Source organism: Drosophila erecta, unplaced genomic scaffold (assembly GCF_003286155.1).
Source record: "Drosophila erecta strain 14021-0224.00,06,07 unplaced genomic scaffold, DereRS2 tig00000092-arrow-pilon, whole genome shotgun sequence".
Classification (NCBI taxonomy): Eukaryota; Metazoa; Arthropoda; class Insecta; order Diptera; family Drosophilidae; genus Drosophila; species Drosophila erecta.
Window position 1 is genome coordinate 1,883,186 of NW_020825207.1, and position 11,198 is coordinate 1,894,383.

General features: G+C 49.6%; 3 protein-coding genes across 3 annotated transcripts; 2 read left to right on the forward strand and 1 right to left on the reverse strand.

Annotated features, from left to right (window-relative positions):
• The first annotated feature begins 16 nt into the window (after nt 1-16).
• On the forward strand, nt 17-2,931 carry LOC6547803 (protein brown). Its single transcript, XM_001976384.3, has 8 exons — nt 17-517; nt 599-831; nt 1,003-1,595; nt 1,648-1,842; nt 1,910-2,015; nt 2,071-2,172; nt 2,231-2,687; nt 2,744-2,931. Exons 1-8 carry the CDS (start codon nt 358-360, stop codon nt 2,929-2,931), a joined length of 2,034 nt encoding a protein of 677 aa, XP_001976420.1. The 5' UTR covers nt 17-357.
• Nucleotides 2,922-7,365, reverse strand: LOC6547802. The gene is made up of 9 exons (XM_026980093.1): nt 7,042-7,365; nt 6,771-6,836; nt 5,659-6,713; nt 5,462-5,596; nt 5,269-5,403; nt 5,144-5,205; nt 4,468-5,078; nt 4,211-4,371; nt 2,922-4,147 (listed from the first exon to the last, which is right to left on the reverse strand). Exons 2-9 carry the CDS (start codon nt 6,831-6,833, stop codon nt 3,547-3,549), a joined length of 2,823 nt encoding a protein of 940 aa, XP_026835894.1. The 5' UTR covers nt 6,834-6,836; nt 7,042-7,365; the 3' UTR covers nt 2,922-3,546.
• A 12-nt stretch (nt 7,366-7,377) lies between these two features.
• LOC6547801 (ras-related protein RABF2a) lies at nt 7,378-11,198 on the forward strand. The gene is made up of 4 exons (XM_001976382.3): nt 7,378-7,566; nt 7,666-7,942; nt 8,953-9,086; nt 10,124-11,198. The coding sequence occupies exons 2-4, from the start codon at nt 7,900-7,902 to the stop codon at nt 10,730-10,732; spliced, it is 786 nt and encodes a 261-aa protein (XP_001976418.1). The 5' UTR covers nt 7,378-7,566; nt 7,666-7,899; the 3' UTR covers nt 10,733-11,198.

Here is an 11,198-nt window from a genome sequence, read left to right on the forward strand (position 1 = left end):
AGCTGGCAAACCAAATGCGGTCAAAAGTTTAATGTTACTGGGGGGATGGGCTGGAGCGGGGTGACGGTGGCTGATGGATCCGTTGGGGGTAGAAAACCATGTTGCCGGCAGCGGCGTTGCCCAGTTGCCGCTCAGTCTTCCACGCGAACAGTCGACTGCGTCTGACCGCGATTGCATTTGCCCAGACAGATTTAAGGTTTCCCCCCAAAGATTCCGAGCAGATATGCAAATACATTGTAGGCGGCAGACCCTCAGATAAGATAAGCCTGCTCCGGAGGCGATAAGGCGGAACATCAAATAGCCAGAATTTGAAGAGTTCGTGGACGAGGTGACTGAACCCGTCGAACTAAGCTTGACATGCAGGAGTCCGGCGGCTCGTCGGGTCAGGGGCAGGGAGGTCCATCTTTGTGCCTCGAGTGGAAGCAGCTGAACTACTATGTGCCCGCCCAGGAGCAGAGCAACTACAGCTTCTGGAACGAGTGCCGCAAGAAGCGGGAGCTGCGGATCCTCCAAGACGGTGAGTCAATGCTCCGGATGTGGATGTGCCTATGGGAATGGGACTGATTTGCGGTCTGGCCCTGTTCGATTTGGTTTGCAGCCAGCGGGCACATGAAGACCGGCGACCTCATCGCCATACTGGGCGGATCCGGAGCGGGTAAGACCACGTTGCTGGCGGCGATTTCGCAACGGCTGCGTGGTAACCTGACCGGGGATGTGGTTTTGAACGGCATGGCCATGGAGCGGCATCAGATGACGCGCATCTCCAGCTTTCTGCCGCAGTTCGAGATCAACGTGAAGACGTTTACGGCCTACGAGCATCTTTACTTTATGGTGGGTCCTTCCTTATCCCAAATGGTCCTTACTAAAAGAACCATTCATTTATAAATAAATGTTCCTACCTCATTAATTTAGAAATCCCAATTATATCTATTAATACCACTTGCAACGGACTAAGTAAGAGGATCTTTTACATCGAATTACTTGATTATTCGCCCTTCCCAGTCCCATTTTAAGATGCACCGGCGCACCACCAAGGCGGAGAAACGTCAGAGGGTGGCGGACCTCCTCCTGGCAGTGGGCCTGCGGGACTCCGCCCACACCCGCATCCAGCAGCTGTCGGGCGGAGAACGAAAGCGACTCAGTTTGGCCGAGGAGCTGATCACCGATCCCATATTCCTGTTCTGCGATGAGCCCACCACGGGATTGGACAGCTTCAGTGCCTATTCGGTGATCAAAACATTGAGGCACTTGTGCACAAGGAGGCGGATTGCGAAGCACTCCTTGAACCAGGTCTACGGCGAGGACTCGTTCGAGACCCCGAGTGGCGAGAGCAGTGCCAGTGGCAGTGGCAGTAAGTCCATCGAGATGGAGGTGGTGGCCGAATCCCATGAGAGTCTGCTGCAGGCGATGCGGGAACTCCCAGCCCTGGGAGTCCTGAGCAACAGCCCGAACGGCACCCACAAGAAGGCGGCCATCTGCTCCATCCATCAGCCAACGTCGGACATCTTCGAGCTCTTTACCCACATCATCCTTATGGATGGCGGCAGGATAGTCTACCAGGGACGCACCGAGCAGGCGGCCAAGTTCTTCACAGAGTAGGTTTGTTAGTGCAACCCGAGATTCCTTGCTATAACCTGTTCATTTAAGCCTGGGCTACGAACTCCCGCTGAACTGCAATCCTGCTGACTTCTACCTGAAGACCCTGGCGGACAAGGATGGCAAGGAGGATGCCGGGGCTGTGCTCCGGGCGAAGTACGAGCACGAGACGGATGGACTCTACAGCGGGAGCTGGCTGCTGGCTCGCAGTTACAGCGGGGATTACCTGAAGCATGTGCAGAACTTGTAACTTCTAGCAGCAATCGATGGGGGAATATTTTTCTGACACTCCAAAACATGTCTTACATTTCAGCAAGAAAATTCGCTGGGTATATCAGGTGTACCTCCTGATGGTGCGCTTCATGACCGAGGATGTGCGGAATATCAAGAGTGGGCTCATCGCCTTTGGCTTCTTCATGGTAAGTGCTTACTCGCTGTGCCCAAGCTAAGCAATGTTGTGATATCCAACTGCAGATCACCGCTGTAACACTATCCCTCATGTACTCCGGGATTGGAGGACTCACCCAGCGGACAGTACAGGACGTAGGGGGATCTATCTTCATGCTCAGCAACGAGGTGGGTGCCTGTCTTTCCTCTCTACATTTGGTAACTTATGTAGCGTAACTCCTCCTAGATGATCTTCACGTTCAGTTATGGCGTGACCTATATATTTCCCGCCGCCCTGCCCATCATCAGAAGGGAAGTGGGCGAGGGCACCTATAGCTTGTCCGCCTACTACGTGGCCCTGGTGCTCTCCTTCGTGCCCGTGGCCTTCTTCAAGGGATACGTCTTCCTGTCCGTGATATATGCATCCATATATTACACGCGCGGCTTCCTGCTGTACCTCAGCATGGGCTTTCTGATGAGCTTGTCTGCGGTGGCGGCTGTCGGCTACGGGGTATTCCTTTCCAGCCTCTTCGAGTCGGATAAGATGGCCTCCGAGTGCGCGGCGCCCTTCGATCTGATCTTCCTGATTTTCGGAGGCACCTATATGAACGTGGACACAGTGCCTGGCTTAAAGTATCTTTCGTTATTCTTCTACTCCAACGAGGCACTGATGTATAAGTTCTGGATCGACATCGACAATATCGGTGGGCTTAAACTCAGTCCATAATCAGCATGCATTGTTATCAAATGTCCTTTCCAGACTGCCCTGCCAACGAGGATCATCCGTGCATCAAGACCGGAGTGGAGGTCCTTCAGCAGGGATCCTATCGCACCGCCGACTACACCTACTGGCTGGATTGCTTCAGTCTGATTGTGGTGGCCGTCATATTTCACATCGTCTCCTTTGGGTTGGTGAGGCGATACATTCATCGCAGTGGTTACTATTGAGTGTGGTGCGTTTATTATACTAATTTCAGTTTACACTGTTACAGAACTTGTTTCAGCTTAATTTCAGTTGCATTGAGTACAAGTGCAGTTAGTTAGGTAAAATTTTTAATTTTTAAGCACAAACTGTTCTTAATACATCTAAACTTCAGTGGAAAATATTGCATTCATCAAACTTGAGTCGCATAAAATAAATCCCATATAGATCATATATGCCGTTACTAAAAAAAAATTAACTTGATTTTTATCTAAATTTGAGCTCAAGGAAAAGTCTGGGAGTCTTGCGAGTCTAAGAAAGGCGATCTATAAGATCTATATCAGATTATTTTACCTATACCTAATTACACTGTTGTCTGTCATTATTATAGTGTTTGTTTTTCAAGAGACCTGACAGTTGAATAAATTAAACTAAAACAACCAAAAATAATGGAAACAAAAACGAAGTAATCTTTCTGCTTACAATGGCTAAAAACTCATGGTTACGGCTGCTCCCTTACCGACTTATGTCCAAGGGATCGGTGCGCACTTAGGAACAGATTTTTATGACAGTATATCATGACAATCCATTGCCACTGTAAGCATTACCTTTTCAACAATTACCCTGTGAAACCTACTGTTCTAGCAGTCAAAGGAAATCTGTCTCCTGGCCTTGCCTCCAGAGTTGTTGCTGTTTCCTACGGGAGGCATTTGGAACTTTCGCGCCGAGCTGTTACTTCCTCCGCCTCCAAAGTAGGGACTAATGTTTTGCTGGTCCTTGCCGGTGAAGTTCTTTTGCGCCGACCTGCGAGAATCGCAGTCCATGTTCTCGCGCAGCGCCAGTCCGCCTAGGTTGCTCTTCGATGAGCTGTTTTGGAGCGAGGGATTGGGACGGATGGGCTGTCGTTCCTTGCAGAAGAGATCCTCCGAGATGCGATCCACTATACTCGATTGCGTGTCCGAGGTATTGGCAGGCAGGCTCATTTGACTCAAGCCGAAGGAATCGATGGAGTTCTCGCTGCCAAAGATGTTGTGCAGGGATCGCGCCGAACCTGCTGCTGATCCCACGACCGAAGTTTGCGAAAGAAGCAGTTTACGCTGGGCAAACTCCTCCGGACCAATGTAGCCGGAGAGGCGGGTGCTCGACAACCGTTTGGCCTCGCATTCCTGACTTCGCGCCTGCAGGTAAACATCATCCGCATTCTTTCCCGCAATCACGCTGAAGGCAAACTTCTTGGCCAGCCTGCGGAAGGTGGAAGTTCCAATAATGTTTCTACCATTATCATCATATCAACCCCGTACTCACCTTAGCAGGGTTTCGCTATTGCTGGATGAATGCCCCAGGTAGAATTCCTGGAAGATGCGTTTTACAATGCGCGTAAGGTCTGCCGCATGCTGACGGAATTGCTCATGCTTCGGTGTAATCTTCTTCTCCTGCAGTGCCTGTGACACAGCCCAAAGCAGTTTCTGTGACAATAAAAGCGATCAAACCATATACCAGAGCATTTATAAGCAAGATTCCTTTGAAGAATTTTCTGTTAAATATATATAGTTAGGGCTCACCTTTCGCTGGTTGTCAGTCATACTGCTATTCGGCGTGGCGCTCATCTCCGAGTGCGCTCGGTGCAGTTTACTCGCCAGTGGCGTGCCGCTTGCAAAAGAGGATGGGTTAGCCAGGTTGCTACTGCTGCCGCTCAGACCAAGACTGAGCCGCGTCTGGCCGGTTGTGGCAACCGCCTGCTGCGCCAACTTAAGCTGAACACCCGCAGTGGAGGAACCAGCCCCAATGCAGAAACTCTGGCTCTTGATCTTCAGAGCGCGAGGAGTCAACCCACTGGGCCCACTGCTCTCGGCCCGGAAAAGCTTGCTGCTCTGACTAGCCAAATCAGCTGAATCCTCGTCATCGCAGTCGTTTCTTTTTCGCTTGAGGAGCGAATCTAGCTGATTACCGCTGCCTTGGTGATCCGGCGAAAAGAGGGCGCGCTTGGACCGCTCTACGCGGTTCGCAATCTCCGGCTTAAAGAGCGGCTTGGGGGGCAATAGCTGCTGTTGCTGGAGGGTTTTGGCCGGACTTTGGAATAAGGCACGCTTGGAGGTTTCTCTCGAAGGTCCTGGTTTGATGAGATCAGTGCGGTAGAGGCGCTTTCGAGCGGATGAAGATGGCGTCTTGCGGGCTGGGGGAAATGCATGATTAACCAAATAACCAAAGTTGGTTGGCTTATCTTATCAAAACACTTACCTTTTTTCTTGCTGCCCGGAGTCTTTCGTTTCGGCGTGGCCTTGCGTTTATTTCGCACCTTTCTGTAAGCCAAAAATACAGAAATTAGTTTGTGTTTGGAGTTTTTAATCTAAAAAGATACCCACTTCTTATCTAGCATTATTTGTGGTCCAATCGAGCTGTTGAGCTTCTGTGAGTTGGTGGCTAGATTCGCAGAGGAAAATATGGCACGTCGTTTGGCCAAGTGACTTAGGCGATTGCCAGGCGATTGGGTTAACATTCTGTAAGCAGTTGATTCGGTAATTGTATGATCACACGGTTAACCACTTTATTACTCACTTCATGCGCATGTTTCTCTTCTTGGCACTCGAGGGCGATCTTACATAGGACGTGGCGGTCTCCACGCCCACATAACGGTCCACCACGGACAAGCTGAGGTATTCATTTTGTTCGGCAGCCTTGTTTAGATTGTAGCTACGGTGGGACAATGATAATGCAGATACAGCCAGCGTAAATGAACGTTTTTAATAACGTACCTCAGTCCATGATGTCTCACTCCAAGCACATCCCGCCAGCCCATGTTTTGAGCCTCCGAGAGGCTGTGTGAGGGTCGAAACAGAGAGGTTGTTTCGCTAATGCCACTGTCCTCAATTGTGGGCGTAGGTGCCGGGCTATCCTTGGAGAGAAAGTTCAGTACGTTTGACTTCATGCTGAGCACCATGTTGATGACGTCCACATCCGGTGCAGTCACCGAGGGCGGCGGACGAACTCCCTGAAGGCAGCGACGAATCCGCCGATACAGTTCCCTTTCTCTCCTGCAGTTCTCCAAGAAGTGCGACCGGGGATCGTTGGCGTTAAGCTGGGTGGCCGATAGGTCCATGGTCTGTTCATCCACAAAGCTGGACTCCGTGGGCGCATTGAGCGAGCAGCGGGCCCGTGCGTCGCTGGTGCACTGCGACTCTTCCAACACCTCGGGCAGATCCTCTAGCCTGGTGGGCGGCCCCTTTTCCGGTTGTTCGTCGTTTTCAACTTCCTCATCGCTGTCGGCAAAGAGATCAGGCGAGCGTTCGTTGTTGAACTTCTGCTGCGAGGTGTTCAGCGAGGTTTCCAGCACATTGGAAAGCCGTGGATTGGCATTGGAGGGACCAGGCTTATCCTGACTTTCAGGCTTTGCGGTCAGACTCTTAATTTTGCCATCGAAGGAGAGGCAGCCCGTTGTCGTAGTGGCTGTAACAGCCACAGCCACTGACACGGCCATGTCCACGGCATTGCAGCTGTTCTCCTCGATGAGGGTGTCGTAGAACCGGGGAAAGACAATCTTGCCCGGCGAAGGACGACGGACGGCAGGGGGCTCCACCTCCGGCAGCTTGAGGTTCTGCAGCTGGGAGCCATACAGACGCTTGTTTACCTGGCCATACGGACTATCTCCGAAGCCCAGGAACTGCGATTCCTGGCTGCCTGTCTTCGGATTAGGTGGCGTTGGGGTTTCCTTGATGGGCTGGCTGCTCAGTGATTTCGGTTTCATCAGATACGGTAAATTCATGTGATCCTCGTCAGATATGTGGCTCTCATTGTTTTCACTGAGCGAAGACTATAAAATACAGAGTTTCAGCAAGCTTGCATTCGCAAGGATAGCTATTAATCTTACCCCGCTTCCCGTGGAAGGCTCCGATTCGTAGCTGTTGTTTATTTTGTTCCCAATAGTGGCCATACTCTGAATAAAAATAGATTTTTTGTAGTTATAGCTTCCTACAGCTTGAAGTTATTTTAGGCACGCGGCATTTTGTACAGGCTGCTCCAGGTTGTGGAGCTCAAGGAAAAGCGGTAGTGGTGGGCCAGAGGAAAGCGAAAGTAAACACGGCGAGCCACTGAAGCTTTTCTTATCTGAGCCGCATCAATCTTGATGGCGGTGCATTTACCTTTTGGAAATGTGGCACTTTTCCCAGGTCGGGGAAAACTAAGTCACCGAAGCGAAAAACGCGCGTAGAAGTACCACTTTTGCGGGCATTTAACGCGGACGAGTCGCACGCTGCTCGCCTTTGGCAAATATCCAGTTGTGCCCGCGAGCTTGTAGTTCTTAGTTCATCCTATCCTTTGCCTTGAAACACCTTTAATTAGTTAGTTTATCTATAAAACACTGTTGTTAAAATTCGCCGCCTGCATGAACATCTGCCTGCTTTTGGCGGTGGTACTAACGCGTCTGGGAAATGCCATTAGTGATGGGCGATAGTTGTGCTATCGGAGGCAGCCGCCAAGCTGGGAACCGAGTCGTGATTTTTGTTGTCGTTCAAATGCGGATTAGGCCCTTTGTTAACCAGACAACATGAAATACAAATATATTCCTTACTAATTTTTGTATGAATGTGAGCAGACAGGTTATTCTGCCCAGTGGGTCACGCTATCGGCGGTGGCCGCAGTAACTATCGCACCTAATGTCAGCCCTGGTAAGCAGCTGTTCGCGCATAACATCGCACAATAACAACAAGCCTTCGAATTTATTAAATCTTTTATCTTTACTGCTGACTGCGCGCTTTTAATCGCAGCGCCCGTTCTGAAAACCCCACCGAGTGCGATAAATTCAGTTGTGCCAAGAAACCGCAGAAGAATACGCAGCAGGCCGCGAAAAGGGCTAATTACGCGCTTCTCAACCACTGACCCTATTAACAACAACAACAGCAACAACCACTTAGCCAACAACACATCATCCCATCCATTTTACGGAAAACGTCACTAAAATCCAAGGAAAGCGATGCGAGTAAGCCGCTAATCTCGGCGAGATGCGCGGAATTGAGGGCAAAGTGCTTGTTCTGGGCTCGCGAGGTAAGCACACACGCCCGTCTCCCATTTTAATGGCCATTCGGCGGGCTCCATTCAGAAGTCTCAGTGATCCGCATAATGCAAGTAATTCCATCAATTGCCCAGTGATAAGATTCATAACCGTGGTGTGCCGATAAGCCGTAGCCTTGGACTCCGCTGGCCCCAATTGGGAATCTGCAATCTAGATTCAGGTTGACGCGGAAGAAGGTCTGAAGCGACAGAGTGTCTGGTTGGGATTAGTGATTTCGCCACAGACGAGGTCCTCTCTCAATAAAGATGAACAGATTAGCGATAAGAAATCTGTGTTAATGGGCCAAATTTGATGGCTTCAGTCGTACACAACTCCGAAATGTACATTGGTTCATTTCTACATTTGTAGCAGGTGATAAATATCTTCTATAAAAAGATCCCCATATATGTATGTATGAGTACGTTTCAAGGTTGCAGAGATGGCATGTCTGCTCTCCAAAACCAACACCATCTTTTCAAAAGCTGGCATTTTTTGCAGTGTAAGCGGCTGTCGAATTTGAAATGAATTTGTAAGTTTGCCCCAAGGTCAACTAAGGAGGCTTACATATATGCGGCTGCATTCCTGCCAAACAAAGGGACGCATTGATAAAAAGGCGGTACTTTCCTCGAAATATACGTTTCGCCCATTATCGTCGGATGATTCAGTGCATGTACTGCACCGGGGGCAGATTTCTCGTCCCATCAGTCATAGAGGGGATTTTCTCAGCCGCAAGAGTGCGCGCCAAACAAAGAATCTCGTGGTTGGTACGCGATTCCTTATCAGTGTTTACCACCTTTTGTGGGCTTGTGCGTCTCCATTTTTTGTTTATTTGGCTCAGATTGCGTGATTAATCAGTGGTCAATTAATGACTAAAAGCCGATAGGCTGGACGGCATTATGTTTGAAGCGAAATAGGGCGCAAAGGGTACACTGGGAGACAATATTGTACTTTTTAGACTGTTAAACGCTCGATTAATTCCATAATTTATGTTTTTGTGTTGCAGGTGTGGGCAAAACACGTTTGGTCATCCGCTACATAAAGAACACGCTCCACAGGAAAGAGAACGAGGTGCCCACGATAGCCGTGTCCTTCTTCACGTGCAACATCATCCTGGACGAGGTCAAAATTAAATTGCAAGTGCGTATCCACACAGCCAGAATATGTATCAGTGCACCCAACTCTTTTGGGGCAAACGCAAATGGAATTGCCTCGTAAAAAAGCCGAAGCCAAAGGCAAAGCCAAAGGAATTTGCCACTGCCCCATGCCCACTAATCCTATTTGCCGGCTTCGCTGCCGGAACGCTAATCTGGGTTTATTCTGCCACTGGCTCCGCCGCGGGTTTTGTTTGTGCCCCGCCTCCTCCGCCCACCGTTTTGGTCACTTTATTTGTCCTTTTTTGTTTGCAATTTGTGCGTCCGCTGCACATTGTGTTATTCGTTTTTTGTGAGCTCGCTTATTTTTTTTATAGTTTATTGATAAGCTAAACGGGAGCGGCAGCAGCTTTCCCCATTGCCAAAGGGTTCCCACCCACTTGGCCCTGGATGCCATATTTACTCCTCGGTGATCCCGATTTAATGCGCAGCCATATAACAACGGCCACTATAATAGCCATACGTTTACTTTCAACGCCGAACTGTTTTTGCTCTTACAAGATTCATGGGTGGCTAGCTGGATAGGCTTTAAGCTAACTTAATATTCAAGCTTTTAAATCCAATCATATAGCGTTTAAACAAAAGAATACTTCTGCTTGGAAGAAGTGTTTGCTCAAATTCACACGAGTGTGTGCATGGTCAGATTTGTTTTTCCCCCAGTTGACCCCAGTTGACCAGCAGAAGCTGTAGCCGGCGCACAATAAGTATGAATACATAATAGGATATAGTTTTCGGATTCTGCTTGTTAGTTTGGCTTGCGGGGCTCTTTGTTTCTTTAGCGAGCTTTTGTGTGCTTCGATTTAGTTTCGCCAATGAACATGTCGTTGCCCCAAAAATTGTATGAATCGCATAAAGAGGAGCCCCTTCACAAGACCTAAAGCAGGGATCCCACATCCAATATGATTGTTATTGCTGTGGGAATACGCGACAATAAAACGGCAATTGCAGAATAAGCGGGGAATGACTCAATTAAATTCAAGTGGCGTACGAACTCTAACCACTGCTCACTTTCTCTCTTTGTAGATTTGGGACACAGCTGGCCAGGAGCGGTATCGGGCGGTTGCGCCCATGTACTACAGGAACGCCAACGCTGCCATTCTGGTCTTCGATCTTACGCAGTACAAGACCTTCACGGAGATCAAGTCGTGGATTCAGGAGCTGCACCGGAATGTTCAGGATCCGATGATACTGACGCTTGTGGGAAACAAGATGGACATGCAGACGCAACGAGCGGTTTCCCGGGAAGAGGCATTCGTGTTTGCCACCTCCATTGGGGCAACCTACTTCGAGACCTCCACCGAAACGGATCAGGGACTGGAGCAAGTGTTCATCTCCACTGCCCAGGGACTGGTTCGCCTGGCGGACGAGGGCAAGAGCCCATCGCTGCGCTCCTTCGAGTCGACTGATTCGCTGGCCTACACCAATACCAACACTGCCTTCAGCCACACGGTGGCCGCCCTGGCCAGGAGCTCCGGAAATGCAGCATTCCGTCTGCCCTATGTGGACATTGGCTTGGCGGTGGAGGGCGAGGACGTGAAGACCAATGGCGTGGGACGGTTGGAAACGGCGCCGTGGAGCATCGAGCACATTGCCCTCGGCGAGGTGGAGAGGCCCAGCTGGTGTTGCTACTAAGATCTATCAGATCCCTAGGATCCACCTCTGTGAAGGAACCAATGTGATTTTAACAGAACCAGACTGCAGTTCGAATATGGGCTCAATGGCCAACCAGCATCGTTTAAGCAATCAACCAACACAACTCCAGAAATGCAAAGACCAAAAGCAGCCGCCGCAAAAGCAAGTAGCGAACTTGGCTTGAAGCTATGTATTAATACACTGATTAGGCTAGATCCACGATCCTCTCGAACCACTGACAAGGCGCTGGGATAACCGCTTCATCATAATCTTAGTTCTTAATGACAGCTGTATACAGCGATTGCCGCGTGCATATTATGACTTTATACACTTGTTTCGCTATAAGCCCATTTGACTTACCAATCACAAACCCAAGCAGCAGCACTCACGAAACACTCACCCACAAGACATTAACACAAACACCAATTCATGTACAAAGCATTTTATACTGCATGCCTATAATAAA

Excerpts from the sequence above, each read along its gene's own strand:
- LOC6547803 (XM_001976384.3), top strand. The coding sequence starts at position 358 with ATGCAGGAGTCCGGCGGCTCGTCGGGTCAGGGGCAGGGAGGTCCATCT. Across the intron at positions 2,173-2,230 it reads TCTTCATGCTCAGCAACGAG|ATGATCTTCACGTTCAGTTA; the intron begins GTGGGTGCCTGT and ends AACTCCTCCTAG. Across the intron at positions 2,688-2,743 it reads GATCGACATCGACAATATCG|ACTGCCCTGCCAACGAGGAT; the intron begins GTGGGCTTAAAC and ends TGTCCTTTCCAG.
- LOC6547802 (XM_026980093.1), bottom strand. The coding sequence starts at position 6,833 with ATGGCCACTATTGGGAACAAAATAAACAACAGCTACGAATCGGAGCCT. Across the intron at positions 6,714-6,770 it reads AGCCTTCCACGGGAAGCGGG|TCTTCGCTCAGTGAAAACAA; the intron begins GTAAGATTAATA and ends TGTATTTTATAG. Across the intron at positions 5,079-5,143 it reads TCCGGGCAGCAAGAAAAAAG|CCCGCAAGACGCCATCTTCA; the intron begins GTAAGTGTTTTG and ends CATTTCCCCCAG.
- LOC6547801 (XM_001976382.3), top strand. The coding sequence starts at position 7,900 with ATGCGCGGAATTGAGGGCAAAGTGCTTGTTCTGGGCTCGCGAG. Across the intron at positions 7,943-8,952 it reads GCTTGTTCTGGGCTCGCGAG|GTGTGGGCAAAACACGTTTG; the intron begins GTAAGCACACAC and ends TTTGTGTTGCAG. Across the intron at positions 9,087-10,123 it reads AGGTCAAAATTAAATTGCAA|ATTTGGGACACAGCTGGCCA; the intron begins GTGCGTATCCAC and ends CTCTCTTTGTAG.